Source organism: Eschrichtius robustus, chromosome 13, assembly GCF_028021215.1.
Source record: "Eschrichtius robustus isolate mEscRob2 chromosome 13, mEscRob2.pri, whole genome shotgun sequence".
Lineage (NCBI taxonomy): Eukaryota > Metazoa > Chordata > Mammalia > Artiodactyla > Eschrichtiidae > Eschrichtius > Eschrichtius robustus.
Window position 1 is genome coordinate 32,930,986 of NC_090836.1, and position 21,806 is coordinate 32,952,791.

Here is a 21,806-nt window from a genome sequence, read left to right on the forward strand (position 1 = left end):
TAAAAAGCTCCAAAGTGAATTAGAAGAAATAGACAAAATAAGCAACTGGTTCAAAAAAATAGTGATTATAAAAGTGATGCCACGTACAAAGTATTATGAAAAGGCAAAGGAACAAAGACAGTTTCACATGATATACAAGCAAAAGATTTAAAAGAGGAACAAGAACTGAACCAGTAAAGCAGGACAGAGTAGAAAGACATTATAGGCAAAGTGAGCAGAAGGAAAAAAACAAACATGAAAAAGCAAGATGTGACTAGTGTATGCAGTTTATAGACGTAAACCTATGTTGTATAAAGAAGGAAGGAAGGAAGTAATAATGAATTTAAAAATCTAGGAAAGCAGGCATGGATTGGATAATGAAAGACACTACAAGCCATGATGAAGAGACTGATTTTTTTTCCTGTAGGAAATGGGGAGTCTTGGAAGCATTTTAGCAGTGGCATGTCCAGATAAATGTTTTAGACCGATAATGGTGATGGCGAAGTTCACTTTACTATATGTTTATAGAGTGCCAGGCTTTAACTCGGCAATTAAAAAAAGAAAACCATGTGCCATATTGTGAAGCAATTATACACCAATAAAAACGTTAAAAAAAAAAAAAAGAAAGAAAGAAAGAAAACCTTTCTTTGCCTGAGGTGTAGTGAGTAAACCTCACTATGTTCAATAAGCACAATTCAAAAATATTAGCACAGAAAAGGGCAAACAGTGATAAAACGTCATGTAGGTGTTAACTACCAAAATAACTGTCATCTTTATAAGCACTATAATATATTAGGTAAAAATAAAATCTTTCTCAAAATTATTAGTCATCAGGGAAATGGAAATCAAAATCACAACAAGATGCCACTTCATACCCACTAAGATGACTATAATTGAAAAAGAGAGATAATAAATGTTTACTAGGATATGGAAAAACTGGAACTCATACATTGCTGAATGGGAATGTGAAATAGTGTAGCCACTTTGGAGAAGAGTCTTGCAGTTCCTCCAAAGGTAAACATAGTTACCATATGACCTAGCAATTCTACTCCTAGGTATACACCCAAGAGAACTGAAAATATATGCCCACCCTGAAACTTGTACACAAATGTTCAGAGCAGCATTATTTTTAATAGCCAAAAAAGTGGAAACCACTCAAATGTCCATCAACAGATGAATGGCTAAACAAAATGTGGTATATCCACATTACTTGCCAATAAAAAGAAATGAAGTACTGACACATGCTACAACATGGATGAACCTTAAAAACATGCTAAGTGAAAGAAGCCAGTCACAATGGACCACATATTGATACATGAAATACCCAGAATAGGCAACTCTATGAGGAAAAAAAGCAGATTAATAGTTCTAGAGCTGGGAGGAGCTGGGAAGTTGGATGATGACAGCTATGGGGTACAAGTTTTCTTTTCGGGGTAATAAAAATGTTCAAAATTTGATTGTAGTGATGACTGCACAACTCTGTAAACATACTGAAAGCCACTGAATTGTACATTTTAAATGGGTGAATTGAATGGTGTATGAATTATATTTCAATAAAGTTATTTTTAAAAACTTAATCTTTACTGATATTTTCAAAATCCTTATTTCCTCTTTCCTCATGGAGCCCAATGATATTCTTCCCAGTATAGTAGTATTATGACACTACAGTGCTACAAAAGTATCAGCAGGCAATCTTCTACTGGCAATTTTTTCTAGAAAAGCTTATCTTTCAACAGTTCAGCAAAAAACAATTTATTTCTATGACATCCAAACAATAAGAGAACAGAAGTTTTGACCCATCTGACACAAAAGGTGATTTAGTCTTTCATCAACCTCAACATCTAAGAAGTTTTTCTGTCAGTTTCATCTTCTGTATATCTTAATCTGATCACTATCATAAAAATTATCAGTAATCATATTTTAGATTATAAACACTTAGAAGCAGAATGAGGAAAAAGGTGGTTACATTTCAAGTAAAAAGAACTGGCTCTAATCTACGCCACATAATAACCATGTGGTCTCAGGCAAATATTTAACTTCTCTGAGCATTTCTTTAATCTACAAACAGGGAATAATACTAGTTCCACCAGCCTCTCAAGGTTTTGGTGAAGATCAAATGATATTCACTAACAGACTCTAAAACTGTTCATCAGTGTAAAGTGAACTAGTTAATCTGGGACACTAGGTATATGGTATGACATCAAATGTTAGTAGCTTAAAGTAGAGTTTCAGAGCAATAAAGGTCAAAAAGGCAAATAAAAAAGAAACAAAATGTTAACATATTCAAACTCTTGGAATGTAAGGAACATTTTACTTTATGATACATGAAAATATGAGTATGAGAAAGCAATTTTATATGAAACATCTAAAACCACATTTCCTTAGAACTTTTGGAATACATGGCCACAAAATGATGAATTATCTATTGTTATAATCATGAGTAAGCTATAATTGCTGATAATTCTAATGTTGATGCTTAGGTAATACTCCAATTTTCACTTGCTTGTAACCACACTCCTATGAGTCCAGGAGTCAGATGAGGTAAACACACAGCTAAGGATGCTGAAAAATAGAAGAAAATAGTACACAGAAAATTCACCTGTAAGAAAAAAAGTAGACATATTTGCATGTATACACAAATAAACATGTATCTGTACAAAAATTAAGTGGATTCAAAGTGATCTGATATGTTAATGCACTGGTCTGAATACTAGCCCAAGTTTGTTTTCCATCCTCTTATTTTATTTTTTCACCCCTGGGTTCTCCAATATTATGGGAAAAATTCACACAGGTATGCTACTTCACTTTATTGCAAATATCTGCCTCCAACATAAGCTGGGATCTCATGGTTATTTGGAAAATCGTTTTTGTCTTCAGTCTTTTCCTTCTTGTACTTTCTATGGTAGATATAAGCATTTAACATTTTTTTTTCTCTAGGCCTCTGCCCTAGTACCTCCAAGCCCCAACTTTACTGGTTAAGAAACCAGAGGTCATAGAATGTGTTACCTTCAACTTCCCTTACAATTTACCTCTAGTAGCACCCATCTTTTATGCATTCATCAGAATAGTAAATAATAACGCGATTCATCATTTATTGAGTATTTGCCATGTGCCAAACACTGTGCTGAGTACTTTATATACAATAATTAATTTAGATCCCACAATAACCTTACAAGATAAGCATCTTTGGTCACATTTTTTACAATGACAAAAGTGAATCTCAGGGGAACTAAGTAACTTGTCCAAAGTTTGTAGCTAATTACTCATAGAAAACAGATTTAAATACAGCTCTGTCTATCACTATGTCACCCTGCCTCTCAAAAGTGTTCTAATGCCTATCCTAAGACCTCCACTTCTGCACAGGGATACCACATTCATAAATTATTTTCACTACTGTATCTTTCTTTCTTTCCTAACCCAGTACTGAGAAAAGGTACCTAAATTGCTATATTTAAGTGGTGTTGGGAAAACTGGACAGCCACAAGCAAAAGAATGAATCTTATACCATCCACAAAAATTAACTCAAAATGGATTAAAAACTTGAACATAAGACCTGAAATCATAACACTCCTAGAAGAAAACATAGGCAGTAAACTCCTTGAGATAGGTCTTGGAGATAAATTTTGAATCTGAGAACAAAAGTAAAAGCAACAAAAGCAAAAATAAATAAGTGGGACTATATCATACTAAAAAGCTTTTGCACAACAAAGGAAACCATCAACAAAATGAAAAGGCAACCTACTGAATGGGAGAAAATATTTGCAAATCACATATTTGATAAGGGGTTAATATCCAAAATATATAAAGATTTCATACAAACTCAATAGCAAAAGAGCAAACAATCTGATTAAAAAATGAGCAGAGCATCTGAATAGACATGTTTTCCAAAGAAGACATTCAGATGGCCAACAGGTACATGAAAAGATGCTCAAAATCACTAATCATCAAGAAAATGCAAATCAAAACCACAATGAGATATCACCTCACACCTGTTAGGATGGCTATCATCAAAAAGACAAGAGATAACAACTGTTGGTGAGGATGTGGAGAAAAGGGAACCCTTGTGCATTGTTGGTGGGATTGTAAAATGGTGCAGCCACTGTGGAAAACAGTATGGAGGTTCCTCAAAAAATTAAAAATAGAACTACCATAATATCCAGCAATTCTACTTCTGTATATTTACCTGAAGAAAATGAAAACACTAATTCAAAAAGATATGTATATCTGTATTCCCATGTTCATTGCAGCATTATTTACAATAGCCAAGACTTGGAAACAACCTAATTGTCCAACATTGATGGAGGAATTGATAAAGAAAATGTGGTATATATACACACAATGGAATATTATTCAGTCATAAAAAAGAGTGAAATCTTGCCATTTGCAACAACATGGATGGACCTCGAGGGCACTATGCTATGTGAAATAAGACAAACAGATAAAGACAAACACTCTATGAGCTTTCTTATACAGAAATCTTATAGATTTCTGGAATCTAACAGAAAAAGCAAAATAAAAAAGCAAACAAACAAAAACCCAAGCTCATATATACAGAGAACAGACTAGGGGTTTCCAGAAGTGGTGGGTGGGGGATGGGGGAAATGGGTAAACTCTCTTTTTAGTTTAAATAAATTGCTTAATTTTTAAAATTAATAAAATAAATACATAAATAAAAATAAATTGTGATACTTGGATTAAAAACATGACTTATGTAATTTATATGTTTTCACTTAAAAACAGATTTTTAATAAAAGCAGATATATATTTCTATATTGGTTACATTAATAAAATTCCTTAACAAAATGTAAATAGATAATTTAGATCTTAAAGCTACGTGGGGCTGAAAGATTAACTGACTTCCATTGAGCTTCCAGGAAAAACTCAAAATATCAGGTTATGCTTGTAACAAGTTATCATCTCCCTCTTTCTGTTCTTCTACAGAGTGGAAAAGAAAGATGAAGTTGTTGCCTCTTCAATTTTTCAGTAGTTTCTCACTATTTCGGAGATTCATTCCTTCAGAGGTAGAAAGTGGTTTAGCAACGTGTGCAGACACAGCTAATGTTTTAAAGAAATGTGTCCTCTCTTCAGTGGTCCTGACAAACATACACCCTAACTGCCTTCACTGAGTTTTCTCACATGACTTTTAACAAAACTTCATCAGTCTAAGTCTTCAATAGCTTCGATTTATTGTGCTACTTACATACATAAGTTTAATTCCCTACATCCACATAGCAGCAAACCCTTTTTCTTCAGCTGTTAAGAATTAACTTCAAAACTTTAAGCACCATGCTAACACACCAGAGTCTGTCTTGTGGAATATTTTATCTCCAGCACCTATACAGAGTATAGGGAAATTTTATTAAAATTTAAAACCCTGGAAGGGTTACATGAATCTGTTGCTTTGAATACCATGAAGTATATCAAAATCCAGAGCCCATAATATCTTTAAGCTTTAACATAAGATCAGTTTGTTTTACAATATTAGGTTTGAAAATATTTTAAAGCAGTTTTTAAAACATTTTTCTCATCTCTTTTGATTCAAAGTAAGCCAAATAATGATCATAAATAATTTGTGTATTTTAAGTTTTACATATATAACATCTTTTTATATAACTAAACCTGTACCTTTAAAGACTGAGTTTTCTTTCATTCAGATTAGAAGGTAGCTACCTAAATCTAAAAAAGGATGTTAGTTATATCTGCAGTTCATAAACAGCTTGTCAATCACTGATACAATTCAAAAACTCCACGCATATTTATTGCTGCATTCATTTTAAACAAATATTGCAAAATATTACACTCACTGTGAGCAATGTCACGTAAATGCTAAAACACCCTGTAAATATCAATTGTTAACGGTAGGTTCCTTGTCTAACATTAAAATAAATATCAGCTTCTTGTCCACTTTCGATTTTGCTGAATGCCATCATATAAATTAGCTATAATGATTCAAAATACCCTATATTTTTTCTATCATTTCTCAATTTTTCTTCCATCCCCTAAATAGTCATAATTCATTTGAAAATTAAATGTAAGAACTATTTACAGACCTCCATCCATCTTTCTGGAGATAACTGAAGGCTCCATCAACAACACTTGCAAAGAACTGCCCTCCCGTGATGAAGAGGGTATTAATGGTGACTAATCGACCTCTTAAATTGGGGGGTGAGACCTCAGCGATGTATACTGGCACTGTCATAGAAGCAATGCCTATAAAGGAACAATAAAAAGTAAACATTAGACATTTATTCAAGATTTCTGTTGTCATAGATATTAAGACAGATTAAGACATACACACACATATACAGGCTTAGTTTTCTACTTTAAACAAAGGTTTACCACATATTTAAAGATTTTGTTTATAAGTAGTGACTACTGCAGATAAGATGTGAGATACCAATCTCTGAGTATCATTTTTCATATTATCACTTGAAAGCCTACGAATGAAAGTACCCCTAGAGATCTCAGATAACTTCAGAATGCATGTCAGTATGCTTTATAATTTTTGAAGACTAAAAATAGGAAAATGCTCTCTAGATAGAATATAATTATTGAAATATTGTTGGTCCATATGGAAATGTAATCAGACAATGGTGAGAATAAAAAATTATCCCCAAATACATATTAACTATTCAAAGTCATCATTTCCAGTAGACACACCAAAACTCTTAACTGGTTTACTAATTAGATGTCTATACATTAAATCACCTTACTCAACTGGCTAGATGTACATTTCAGAAACAGCTTACAATGGATAGTACCTTGGGAATTTACAGTCTTCAAAACCAGATGATCTTAACCATAAAATAGATGGTTTTGTGGATAACGTGTATTTGGTTACATCTGCTTTAAACTTGTTTCTATATAAAATTAATACAGCATAATCTATGGTAGCAATTCTCAAACTTCACTGATCACTAAAATCACTTGTGTGGCTTTTTTTAAAAATGAAGATGCAACAGACTCAATGCAATCCCTATCAAACTACCAATGGCATTTTTCACAGAACTAGAACAAAAAATTTCACAATTTGTATAGAAACACAAAAGACCCCAAATGGACAAAGCAATCTTGAGAAAGAAAAACGGAGCTGGAGGAATCAGGCTCCCTGACTTCAGGCTATACTACAAAGCTACAGTAATCAACACAGTATGGTACTGGCACAAAAACAGAAATATAGATCAATGGAACAAGATAGAAAGCCCAGAGATAAACCCACGCACATATGGTCACCTTATCTTTGATAAAGGAGGCAAGAGTATACAATGGAGAAAAAACAGCCTCTTCAATAAGTGGTGCTGGGAAAACTGGACAGCTACATGTAAAAGAATGAAATTAGAACACTCCCTGACACCATACACAAAAATAAACTCAAAATGGGTTAAAGACCTAAATGTAAGGCCAGACACTATCAAACTCTTAGAGGAAAACATAGGCAGAACACTCTATGACATAAATCACAGCAAGATCCTTTTTGACCCACCTCCTAGAGAAATGGAAATAAAAACAAAAATAAACAAATGGGACCTAATGAAACTTAATAACTTTTACACAGCAAAGGAAACTGTAAACAAAATGAAAAGACAACCCTCAGAATGGGAGAAAGTATTTGCAAATGAAGCAAGTGACAAAGGATTAATCTCCAAAATATACAAGCAGCTCATGCAGCTCAATATCAAAAAAACAAACAACCCAAAACAAAAATAGGCAGAAGACCTAAATAGATATTTCTCCAAAGAAGATATACAGATTGCCAACAAACACATGAAAGGATGCTCAACATCACTAATCATTAAAGAAATGCTAATCAAAACTACAATGAGGTATCACTTCACACCGGTCAGAATGGCCATCATCAAAAAATCTACAAACAATAAATGCTGGAGAGGGTGTGGCAAAAAGGGAACCCTTTTGCACTGTTGGTGGGAATGTAAATTGATACAGCCACTATGGAGAACAGTATGCAGGTTCCTTAAAAAACTAAAAATAGAACTACCATATGACCCAGCAATCCCACTACTGGGCATATGCCCTGAGAAAACCGTAACTGAAAAAGAGTCATTTACCACAATGTTCATTGCAGCACTATTTACAATAGTCAGGACATGGAAGCAACCTAAGTGTCCATCGACAGATGAATGGATAAAAAAGATGTGGCACATATATACAATGGAATACTACTTAGCCATAAAAAGAAACGAAATTGAGTTATTTGTAGTGAGGTGGATGGACCTAGAGACTGTTATACAGAATGAAGTAAGTCAGAAAGAGAAAAACAAATACCATATGCTAACACATATATATGGAATCTAAAAATAAAAAATCGTTCTGAAGAAGCTAGGGGCAGGACAGGAATAAAGACACAGACGTGGAGAATGGACCTGAGGACACAGGGAGGGGGAAGGGTAAGCTGGGATGAAGTGAGAGAGTGGCATGGACATATATGTACTACAAATTATATTATATACAAATGTAAAATAGATCGCTAGTGGGAATCAGCTGAATAGCACAGGGAGATCAGCTTGGTGCTTTGTGTCCACCTAGATGGGTGGGATAGGGAGGGTGGGAGGGAGACGAAAGAGGGAAGAGATATGGGGATATATGTATATGTATAGCTGATTCACTTTGTTATGCAGCAGAAAGTAACACACCATTGTAAAGCAATTATACTCCAATAAAGATGTTTTATAAATAAATAAATAAATAAATAAATAAATAAATAAATAAATAAATAAAATGAAGATCCATTCACCTCTCCCACCCAAACCTATTAAGTAGAAAACTACAGAGGCGGGAGATGAGCCTGACTTTTAAAAATCCTCCAGGTGACCCTGATGCTCACCACATATTTTAAAAACTACAGTTCTATGGTATACAACTTTGAGCCAATCCTAAATTATTTCTTAAGAGAAAATCTTTGCCCTGCTGGCCATATCTAGCTCACTTCCCAGTGGCACTTCCAATTTCCAGATATGTCTGGTTACTTAACATAAATCTAACATCTAATCAACAGTCAGCAAAAGCATAGTGTAAAAAATTAAGGATTATCTAAAGTAATTTAATCTTTTTATATTTGTAGATACTATAAACAGATACCCAGTTTAAGCAAGAACATCAATGGGTTGCATAATAGACCCATGTAGAATTGTTTTTAATGAATTGATCTTTATGATGTCAAAAAATAGCCTGCTGCTATTGAAGGTATCAGCACTAAGAAATCCTGTGGCTGTGTTTTCTGTACAAGGGCTGAAAAGTTGCCATTTACCATTTACCACATTCCAACAAAGGAGAAACTCCTCTCTAGTCTCAGCAGCTGCAATAGTTGTGCTTCTCAATAACTGACTTGTGTTTGTTTATGGGCACTATAAATCACATAGCCGTCTTTTATCTCCCTTTTTATGTAGAAGTCAGAGAGGCACATTTCTACCAAGTGTTTTGGACTTCATGGTATTTATTCTGTGAACTAAATTCCTTCCTGATGCCACAATCATCTACAATTTCATCTATTTAAAATTTTTTTTGCTATTTATTTGCTTTGTTCAAAGGTAGAACAAATAAACAGATCAAGAAGATTTATTTAAATCGTACATATATCTACTTCTGGAATATTCATTGTATTGTTGTAAAACTACCTGTAAGCATTTATTGAGTTTGCACACAAGTCAGACCATTAAGTCTCAGAACTATATACTCTGTATTTTCTACCAATGTTATTTGCTACTATAGTGCTTGTCGGTATATGGTGATGGTGAAAAAAATCATATGATTTTATGAGTTTCATAAAATAATAAGCAAATGTTAGTAGACAAACTATGAATAGTTGTTATAATTGAATCATCACCTAAACTGCTGAAAGTTTCCATCTGACTGCTAATCAATTTAATAGCACAGACTACTCTAAATCGACTTTCATTTAACTTGGAAAGAGGAAACATTAGCTGCAAATGTTGACCTGTTAACTGTATATTCTTTTTAGTTCTTTTATGATTAGAACATCTCAATAAACTTTCAAAATCAGATAACAGTAACTGATTAGATTTCTTTTTCTGCTTTGGTCTGGCTGTAATTCAGTTGCTCTCTTTAGCCAGAGATCTTTACTCAGCCACCTAGCAGGGGATTTGAGCATGGGAAATCAGCACTGTAGTTTTAGGCAGCACAAGTTTTTCACAAAGCCCTTAGATTTTACTTGATAGCAAATGCAGAGATGTCCTCAGGCCCTTATAAATGTTGATTATTAAAAATAAATACCAGAACACTGAAAAGTAAATGGCAAATGGAAAAGACTAAAAAACTATAAAAAGACTCACTGGATTTAGAGTTGGAAAGAATCCCAAAATATCTGTCCAGGTGCTCACACTGACTTAATGCTGTTACAATTGCCTACATCCTATTAGATATTACAGATGGACTGATTATTTAATCGTCAGAACATCCCTATAAAGGACATATAATTATCCCCACTTTACAGAGAAGGACCTTACCCCAGGTCATACAGGTAAGTAGAAACAGAATTGGAATCAGACAAAGATTCCAGAACTCAATTTTGAAAGCACTATAACTACAGTGACTGTCCCACAGAGGGAGGTAGGCTCCGGAAACAGTGGGTTTAAATTCCAGCCTTGCCACTTACCAGCTGGTTAAGTCTGGACAACTTATTTAACCTTTCTGGGTCTCTAGTTCATTTATAAATTGGAAGAATAAAAGTAACTCCTTCATAGGAGTTGAGATGATGCAATGAGTTAGTAGCATGAAAGAACTTAAAATTGTGCCTAGCATACAGAAAATAATCAGTAATGTCAGCAGTTATTTTTATTATTACAATACCTCTACTTATGAGTATGCCAACTTTTTTGATTCAGTGTGACCTTGTTAGGTGCTGGGATTATCAAGATGAGAAGTAAACAAAAATACTGCCCCTGCTATAAAGGAAGCCACATACAGCCTTACTCACAAAAACATGCAATCAAATAATTTCAGAATACCATGGTAAGGGACACAGTGCAGCTACACATTGGTTTCTATTTTGAGGTGCTGACAATGATTAGGTGGTAGCTAGGAAGGGCTGGGAAGACAATTCTGCAAAGAAGAGCATGAGCTTAAAAAATATGAAATCACATTTTCTCAGGGGTAAACAGAGCGTGAAGCAGAATATGTATGGAGATGAGAGACAGACAAAGCCCAAATCATGGAAGAAGTATCCTTTAATCAGCAAGTGTTCAACTAATACTTGATCTGAGCTAGGCACTGTGCTAACCACAAGGGATGAAGTACTACACGAGAGAGCACTTCATCCCTCGTGGAGCTTAGGATCTACTGTGCAAAATGTGTGGGAACAAGTAATTAGATTTCAAGTGCAATGGGTCTCATCAAAGAGACTGGGCCCAGCCTGAGGAGTCAGAGAAACCTTGGATGAGGAGGTTGGGGGACAGGGTGGAGGGTGAGGAGGGTGAAAGATACTTTATACAACCAGACCAGCTTAGACAAAGGCCTTGAGGCAGGAAGAAATGCATCCTGTTGAGGAAGGGACTATTTTTAGAGACATAAGCAGAGACCAACCAGAGTATACAGGATCTTAGAGGCCATAATTAAGGGCTTGGTACTCAGAAACCTTTGAACAGTGTAAAGGAGGAAAAGGCATGATCAGATTCATGTTTTTAAAGGATCATACTGGTTGGAGTACGGAAAACATATTGCCGGGGAACAGGGAGTTCACTGGCAGCAGTAGATATGGAGTAAAATGGAGAGACTCTAGAAGTATGTATTCAGTATCGAGGCTGAAGAGAACATGAATGGAACTGTGAAGGAGAGGAAAAATTTGAGGATGATGTTCAGATGTCCGGAATAAGCAACTAGAAGCACGATAGATACATTGTATGAAGATATTAGAGGAGAAGCAAATTTGTGTGGAAGATAGTAAGGTCAAGTTTTAGACAGGCTGAGTCAGAGGTGCTCTGTGAAATATACAAGTAGAGAACAAGTAGAACACTCCACAAGTATGCTGGGAACATAAATTATTTACATGTAAATGTTCCCAGCCCACTCTTTTCTCCTACCCAAATAAGAGCCTTTGCCACACTAACTAACCTTTCCTTCCTCTCTCATCCTCAAGGGAGAATCTGGTGTTTGCCGCCTAGTTCTTGGGCTGTTATCATGCTAGGCAAAAAAGGATAGAGAAGAAAACATGGGCCAAAGATCTGGTTTGTGAGACGTTCAAATGAAAAAAGACTGCAGGGAGTTGTGAATGAGAGTCTCAGGCTCAGTATGGAAAAATGGGAGCCCATAACACAGGGACTGACTGAGGTTTGACTGGGGGCGGGAGTGGATAAAAGATTTTTTGAAATATTCCTGAATTATAACCTCCATGCTATTATATTCTTCGAGACTCAAGTAAGGAGTAGTATTACTATTTAATTACTTTTAGTTGCTGGACTGTATTTCTTTAAATGCAATTCCAAACTGAGACTGGACTGGGCCCAGTGGAGCCTGGGAGTTATACAAATACCTGGAGCTCAAAAGAGGGTTCTGTGTGGATGGTACATATAACAGAAACCATAGGAAGGATGAGATTTCCCAGCAATGGAACCCGAGAAGAATGCCTAGAACTGAGTCCTGAAAAATTCCAATATTTAAGAAGGAAGAAAGAAAAGAAGTGACCAGCAAGCATCTACCTTACCCTTGAATACTATGTTATTTTCTACAATCTTTTTATGTTACCATTTTGTATTTCATGTAAGGTCATCCTTTCAATAGGTAGGTGGGACAGGTATCATTCACTATCCCCTTAGAAAAGGTAAAGAACCCCAGCCTCAGAGGCAGACACTAAGAAGTTTTCAGAAAGTCCCATAGCAAGTTAACATCAAAGTGGATCTCATAGGCTCACATTCCTTAATCTTTGTAACGTGTCACTGGAAGACGGACTGCCGTGCCTGTTTCAAATGTGACCCTTTGGAAATTTCTCAGGAACATTTTATTTTTGGCCCTATTACCTTAGTGAGCACGTATGAACTTCAAGGGGCAGAAGAGTCTGATCTCTTCCCTGCTCCTACTACCTGCTATGTGACTTACTGCCAGCAGGTGTCATGTTAAAGAGCTCAGATGAATTAGTAAGAAAAATGAGAACTGAATGTGATTAACTGTATAATTTCAAGCTAGACAAGTTTAAAGTCTCCTTTCATAAAACTGCCGTATGAAAATGGAGGACTATAAAAGAATGCCGATGATCAGGAAGAGTAGTAGTAGGCTCCATGTTCACTACTCACATTTGTCCAATATGCATATGTTAAGCACAGGCCCTGTTAACTCACTTTGCTGTCAATAAAACAACCTGGCAAGCCATCACTTGTGGATTTCTAAACATGATGTCTACTCTGGAAAAACCTTCAACATTAAGGCTATGTCACCCCAAAATCTCCATTCCACTTTGGGGAAACAACAAAGCTCACTATTCTTATGAAGGACAGTTAAGTAATATTGTATGAAATCCTGCAAATTAAGAACTAAGTGCTTCACAAATGAATGTAATTAATGATATTTAAAGTTTAGGAGTATTCTATAAAGAGCTTTTGATTTCTGCCCTATTCAAATCACTAATTAAATAAAATAAATGTCTCATAAAGAAAGAACAAATTCTTAATTATCCATACTAAACTCATGAATTGAAATTAACATAAACAATGTAGTGGCACAAGTTCTTGTTAATACCTTATTAGAGTAAATACAACCACAAAAACCTGTGTTGGTATTGTTTCTGAATATTTTTTAAAAGTTTGATTTCTAACAAAACAAAGAGGTCTACATCAATGAAAACTCATTATCATGTTTAGCTTGAGGAGCCTCACCAGAAAACTGTACCTCAGGTACTACAGCGCAACCCAATTCACACATTCTCATACTGCCAAGCTGATTCACCATAAATGGCACAAAATGCTCTTGAGCTCAAAAGTTGGCTTTCAAAATCTGCTGGAAGCCCTTTTAAAGCCCTGAGTCAGAAGTATAAATAATTTCATAACCAAATAGCATTAGAAAATCCTGTTGCGATGGGTGAATTCCCATCAATCACAGCAGCCTCTCAGCATGATAAGCCAGGCAGCAACTAATTAGCTTCTTAGAAGCACATGAAGCAACCTTTTAATAATAATGCTTCTTGAACAAGAATGATTATGAGGTCCTAATTTCATTTTGTAAATTATTGCTCTATGATCTCTAAAGAAAAAATTTTAATAAAAATAATCTGTCCAAACAAACAGTATCCCTCACTGTAGTTGTTTCAGTTTGGCTGTCCTGCCCAGGACTGCTATGTCTGCATTCTTCTAAATAATCAAGTATCACATTTACCAGATTATTAACACCTTAGAATCCAGTTTTTGTTTTTGTTTCTTTTCTGAACAATAAGGCTTAAGGCACATAAAAACTGCTGGACAACTTCAAAGAGCAGTAAGCCCCAAAGTGATGAAAATATATACAACATCAAGTGCCTGTAACAGAAGAGCCAGGTTATGAGAAAGATTCTATCTATGGGGATAACTAGCAGAGTTCATGTTCTACAGCATTAAAAACCTCCTAACAAGGCATTACAAACATATTACCATCATTTCAACTCAGTAAAGTCTCTCACAACCTAAATGGCCTCTTCCTTTTTTATTACTTGAGAATATTCTATTGATCTGCCAATGTCCTTTTTTACTGGTAACATCTCAGTAGAGCCTGTATCACATTGTTTCTCAAAGCAGGACTACAAGCCCTTTAATGGAATGTTCGTATCTCATGTATCTTCTGAACTATAATTGGTCTACGTGTCAAGCACAGACCTGGGCTTAACGGTTGTCGCTTAATACTATGGGATGCATATACAAAACCATATCCTTTTAAGTTAGTCTTAATAGATTGGTTTTATACTAAATATATTATTTATTAGGGAAAATTTGGAAACTACAAGTAAGAAGTAAGGTAATTAAGAATCCCCTTTAAGCACACCACCCGTAGATAACCACTATTAAAATTTGGTTATAACTTGCAGTATTTTTTCCATAAGTCTTTAAAGGTAACTTTAACTCATTATACTGCAAATATTTTCATTCTAACTATTCTTTTCCATTAAGGAGTTTCAAACTTCTTACATAAGCTAGGCAGGTACCATAAATATAGAAGCTGACTGAGCATAAAAGCTGCTTACTAACAACTAAGGTACAATACACTATAGGCCAATGAAAACATCCAAACAAAACACATCCCTATGTAGCCGTATACAACACTCTTGATACCTGTTTAGCACCCTTAGAGTACAAAATCATTTTAAGTAACAGTATAACATTCCAGCATTCAGATAAGGTGAAAAAAGATGTGTTCCTGGAACACACAGATGTAAACAAGGAAGGAAAATAACAGAGAAGGAAAAAATTTCTTTATGGAGAGAGATAGCAAATACAGAAATTACTAGATATGTAAGAAATTTCTTACAATAGAGTTTCGAGGTTATAAGAGAAAGAGAGCTATATGAAATGCTGCAAAAGCAGAAGCAGTATGCTTTTACACCTGACAAATGGAATGCACAAAGGTTAATAAGAAATCAATACCTTTTCATCAAGGCAGTGAATTTAGCAGACAGCAAAGTAAGTGGTGCTTTGTCATATTTAGCTCTATGTGACATCTAGAGGTAAATGTTCTAAGGACAACAAAAATGTGGACCTAAACTGGAGCTAAAAGTCTGTGAATCGCCTGCATACAGACTGTAATTGAATAGGAACAGATAAAATACTTAAGAAATATATACAGAGTAAGATAAGCTCAGGGCTAGAAGTTACCTATAGAAATATTCATCCAATAGATATAAAGGGTTGAGGAGTAAAATAGAAGGAACTCTTAAAGAAAATATTAAAGTGGCAAAATAATAAATGAACACACCCTTCAAAAAATGTTTAAGCTGTTCTTCAATACGGGGTTGGGCCTTACCTAAAATGCAGGAAGAGAGCCAGGAGGAGGGAACTGGTTTAAGTAAAAAGACAACAGAATAGAATTAAACAGGGAAATGGGTAGGGTACAGAAGGGTTTCAAGAATGCTAAAAATTTAATAGCAGAATATATAAATAATTACAGAAGTAAACACCATATTGGAGGCAGTAAATAATAGAGATAAATATGTGTGAAATATGAACCAGTGTGGAACATCAATTTGAGATGTTCTCCAAGAACGGAAAGCAGAAGTTCCAGTTCAAGATGGCAACCTAAGAAGATTCTGAACTCACCTCTTCTCACAGACACGCCAAATCTACAGCTATTTATGGAACAATTGCCTCTGAAAGAAAACCTAAACACCGGCAGAGCAACTGCTTCACATCAGGCAAATGAGAGGCAAACAACATCCAGCACCCCAACTTTTAAGATGGGCCCCTGAGAGATGAGCCCCCAAAACATCTAGCTTTGAAGACCAGTAGGACTCACACCCATGAGACCAACGAGGCTGGGATGAACTGAGGAATGGCTCCTAAAGGGCCAGTGCACAGACGCATCCACCCAGGTCCCAGTGGAGAAGCAGCCCTCTGAAAAGTGACCAGACTTTATACGAAAGAGACTCATTTTCGACTTTTAAATAAAGTGTTGGTCTGAGGGGCAGGGGCCTCCTGGGATACTCTATGGATATGCAGGCTGGTGGGCGCCATCGTCCTGCTCTCTCTCTGCCTTGCTAAACCTGGCAGGCACCATCTCCCCACCACAACACTTTATTTTCCCTTTCCCCCAGGTGCCATCTTTATGCTCCAGCCAGTGGGTGTCATCTTGCACACTCTCATCTGCCTTGCTAAAGCCAGTGGGTACCATATTTTTCTTTTTCTTTTGTTTCTTTTATTTTCCATTGTTTTCCTTTTCTCAGCAGGTGCCATCTTTGCATTCCCCCTCTGCCATGCTCCAGAGCTCCAGTATTTCCCAGAGGGAAACTTCTACACGTATCTGGAGCCTGTTTTCACCCATGACCTGTTTTTTGCAGCTGCCACCCAGGGGATGCCCCTTGATTTCCTGAAGCGCCTGGCTCTGGAGGCCAGTGGGCTTTTGTCCCTTGGTCCCCTGGGATTGTAACAATTGGAGAGACAGTTCTTGGCAGACTGCCACTCTCAGTGCCCTGCACAGATAGCAGGCTAAAACACACCCTAATCTTTCTCAGAAATAAGCCTAGCTGCCTGTCCAGGAGCTTTGGCCTGAGGGGCTGGTTTCTGGTTTGGCACACTTATAGGGCCTACGGAGGGGCTGTCAGTGAACAAAGGCTGGTGAATGCAATCTTTGCACTCTCCTTCTCTCTCACTCCAGCTCATCAGCATCTTACAGAATGGAGCTTATGCACCTGTCTGACACCCTGATTTGTGTGGCTGCAGCCAGGGAACAAACACACCTATGACACCTGGCTCTGGTGGCCAGTGGGGCTTAGCTCGCAGGTCCCACAGGACTGTAACCAACATAGAAAGAGGTCTTAAACAGCTCCCACCCCCAGGGCACAGGAAGAGGCAACAGACTCAAGAGCTCACCTTTCTGTGAAAGAGGACTATTACCGTGCCACCACAGCAGCAACATGAGGGGTAGGCTTCTAACTAAACACACATCTAAGGTCTGACTGTAAACCTTTCCTGAGACCTTGGAGGGAGGTTACTAACTTCACATTCTCCCTCTGCAGCACTCCAGACCACCAGAATCTCTCCAAGGGGAGCTCTTATACATATCTGGTTCCCCTGTTTTTATGACTGGTGCCTTGGTTTTTATGGCTGCTGCCTAAGAGATACCCCTTGATCACCTGGTTCTGGTGGCCAGGAGGGCTTATGTTCCTAGGTCCCACAGGACTGAAACAATCAGAAAGACAGTACTTGGCAGGCTACCACCCCCAGAGCACAACAGAGATAGCAGACTAAAACACACCCCTAGTCTTTTGGTGAAAGAAGCCTCCTTGCTAGTCATGGAGGTTCAGCCACAGGGGCAGGCTTCAGCCTTGGCACACAGCTAGAAGCTATGGAGGTATGCTCAGGGATAGCAGAATGGGGACCAACATTTCTGTACTCCACCTCTGCCTCGCTAAGCTCATCAATATCTCCCAGAAAGGAGTTAGTACACTTGTGTGAAGCCCTGATTTTTGTGACTGCTACCCAGGTGACACTGCCAGATCACCCCAGAGAGCCCTCAGAGCTTAAACTTGCAGACCCACATGACTATATATTTGCACTCTTTAAAAGCCATGGCCTGAGCATCTGCCTTCCAATCAACCTGAATCTAGATGCTGATTGAGATCTTCCCCTTTGGGACACTGACTGGTCTTGGCACACCCTCAATTACCAGGAGCTACTAAAAATAAAATAGGCTGCTTGGACAATCACAAAGGTTTGAAAAACAACCAAGAGCTACAGCAGGGATGAATGATAAGGTTCATCTCCTATACAAGGACAAATACTGTATTCAAGACTGAGAGAGGGAGTTGCTTCATTTAATACACAGAAACCAAACCAACACAGAGAGTGAAGCAAAAAAAAAAAAAAAAAAAGAAAAGAAAAGAAAGAAACTGAGTAATATGTTTCCAGAGATGGAATAACATATAACCTCATTAAAGAAAAAAAAAACCTTAATGAAAGGGAGATAAGTAATTGACCTGATAAAGAATTAAAAAGTAATGGTCACAAAATTGCTCACCTAACCTGGGAAAACAATGGATGAACACAGTGACAATTTCAACAAAGACAGAAAACATCAGAAAGTACCAAACAGAACTAACAGAGATGAGGAAAACAATAGCTGAACTTAAAAATACACTAGAGGGGTTCAATAGCAGACTGGATGAAGTAGAAGAATGAATCAGTGAGTTGGAAGATAGAGCAATGGAACTCACCCAGACAGAGCAGAAAAATGAGGAAAGAATTTTTAAAAATGAAATTACGGGACTTACAAGACAACATCAAGTGAACTAACATTCACATTATAGGAGTCACAGAAGGAGAGGAGAGAAAGGAGCAGAAAACTTCATTGAACAAATAGTGCCTGAAAACTTCCCTAACTTCACGAAAAAAACAGACAAACAGATTCAGAAAGCTCAGAGACTACCAAATAAGATGAACCAAAAGAGACACAAAACACAGCATGTTATAATTTTAAAATGTTAGAAGTTAACGACAAGGTGAGAATCTTAAAAGCAGCAAGAGAAAAACAACTTGTTACATGTAAGAGAAACTCCATAAGACTATCAGCAGATTTTTCAGCAGAAACTTTGCAGGCCAGAAGGGAGTGGCATGATACACCCAAAGTGATGAAAGAGAAAAACTTCCAACCAAGAATTCTCAAACTGCCAAAGTTATCATTCATAACTGAAGGAGAGACAGAGAGTTTTCCAGATAACCAAAAGCTAAAAAAAGTTCATCACCACTAAACTGGCCTTACAAGAAATGTTAAAAAGGCTTTTTTAAGCTGAAAAGAAAGGGCACTAATTAGTAACAAGAAACATATGAAAGTACGAGTCTCACTAGTAAAGGTAACTATACAGTAAAGGTAGCATATATATCACCTATGAAACGAATATAAAGGTTAAAAAGCAAAAGTAGTAAAATAACTGTAACTACAATAATTAGTAAGGGATACAAAATATAAAGAGATGTAAAATGTGACATCAAAAATAAAATGTGTGAGGGAGAGTAAAAATGTAGAGCTTTAGAATGCATTAAAAGTTAAGTTGTCATCCACATAAAATAGACTGTTCTACATATAAATTGTTATATGTAAGGCTCATGGTAACCACCAAGCAAAAACCTGTAGTTGATACACAAAAGATAATGAGAAAGGAATCTAAGCATCCCCCTAAGGAAAGTCATCAAACCACAAAGAAAGAGAACAAAAGAAGAAAAAAGAAACAGGAAGTACAAAACAGCCAAAACAATTTAGAAAATGGAAATAAGCACACCTATCAATAATTACTTTAAATGGAAATGGACTACAGGTTCCAATGAAAAGACAGAGTGACTGAATGGATTTAAAAAAAAAAGCAAGATTCATATGTATACTGCCTGTAAGAGATTCACTTCAGATGTAAGGACAGACATAGATTAGAATTGAAAGTATGGTAAAAGATATTCCATGAAAATGGAAACCAAAATAAACCTGGAGTAACTATACTTATATCACACAAAAAAGATTTTAAAACAAAGACTGTAATAAAAGATAAAGAAGGACATTAAATATTGATAAAGTGGCCATTTCAAGAAGAGAATATCACATTTGTAAATATTTATGTACCCAAAAAAGGAGCAACTAAATATATAAAGCAATATTCACACACCTAAAGGAAGTAATAGACAGTAACAGAATAATACTGGGGGGATTTAATAACCCACTTACATCCAGAAAGAAAATCAGTAAGACTATATTGGCCTTAAAGGATACCTTGGACTACATGGCCTAGTCCAAGGTATACAGATACATACAGAACATTCCACAAAAAGGCAACAAAATTCACATTTTTCTCAAGTGCAAATGAAACATTCTCCAGGACAGATCATATGTAAGGCCACAAACAAATCTAAACAAATTTAAGGAGACTGAAATCATATCAAGTACTTTTACAACCAAAGTGGTATGAAACTACTAATCAAATACAAAAAGAAAATGAAAGAGTCACAAATATGTAGAGACTAAACAACACACTACTAAACAACCAAAGGGTTAACAAAGAAATCGAAAGTGAAATAAAAAAATACCTGTAACAAAGAAAAATAAAAATATAACATACCAAAACTTATGGGGTTCAGCAAAAGCATTTCTAAGAGAGAATTTCAGAGTAATAAATGCCTACTTCAAAAAACAAGAAAAATTTTAAATAAACAGCCTAGCCTTACACCTAATGGAACTAGGAAAAGAATAAACACAGCCCAAAGATAGTAGATGGAAGGAAATAACAAAGATCAGAGATCAGAAATAGAAGACAACAGAAAAAAATCAATGAAACCAACAGCTGATTCATTAAAAAGATAAACAAAATTGACAAACCTTTAGCTAGACTAAGCAAGAAAAAAATAATTTTTTTATTTTTTATTCAAATAAATAAAATCAGAAATAAAAGAAGAAACCTTTCAACTGATACCACAGAAATGAAACAGATCATAAGAAACCACACAAAATTATATGCCAATAAACTGTACAACAAAGAAGAATTTGGTAAATTCCTAGAAACATACAATCTTCTAAAACTGGATCATGGAGAAATAGAAAATGTGAAGAGACAGATTACTGGTAATGAGATTGAATCAGTAATTTAAAAACTCCCTACAAAGACCATAACCAGATGGCTTCACTGGTGAATTCTACCAAACATGAAAGAATTAATACCTGTCCTTCTCAAACTCTTACAAAAACAGAAGAGGAAGGAACACTTCAAATTCATTTTACAAGCCCAGTAGTACCCTGATACCAAAACAATGTAAAAATACTACAAAAAAAAAATACATATAATAAGTATATATATGTAATAAGTACATACAATGAACACGTATTAGTAAAATACATATGCACACTGAAATCAGAGGCTAATATCCCTGAAAAACATAGAGGCAAAAAACCTCCACAAAACATTAGCAAGCCAAATTCAACAATACATTAAAAGGATCAGGGACTTCCCTGGTGGCGCAGTTGTTAATAATCCACCTGCCAATGCAGGGGACATGGGTTTGAGCCCTGGTTTAGGAAAATCCCACATGCCGTGGAATAACTAAGCCCGTGTGCCACAACTGCTGAGCCTGTGCTCTGGAGCCCGTGAGCCACAACTACTGAAGCCCGCGTGTCACACTCCTGAAGCCTGTGCACCTACAGCCCATGCTCCG

The 21,806-nt window shown here is 36.2% G+C and overlaps 1 protein-coding gene across 1 annotated transcript in view; it reads right to left on the minus strand.

Moving 5' to 3' along the window:
• Positions 1-21,806, minus strand: part of SLC2A13 (solute carrier family 2 member 13) — a 440,944-nt gene that overhangs the window by 357,729 nt on the left and 61,409 nt on the right. The window contains exon 2 of the mRNA XM_068561628.1: positions 6,030-6,189. Within this exon, the coding sequence (XP_068417729.1) occupies positions 6,030-6,189 (160 nt within the window). The remainder of the gene's footprint in view (positions 1-6,029; positions 6,190-21,806) is intronic.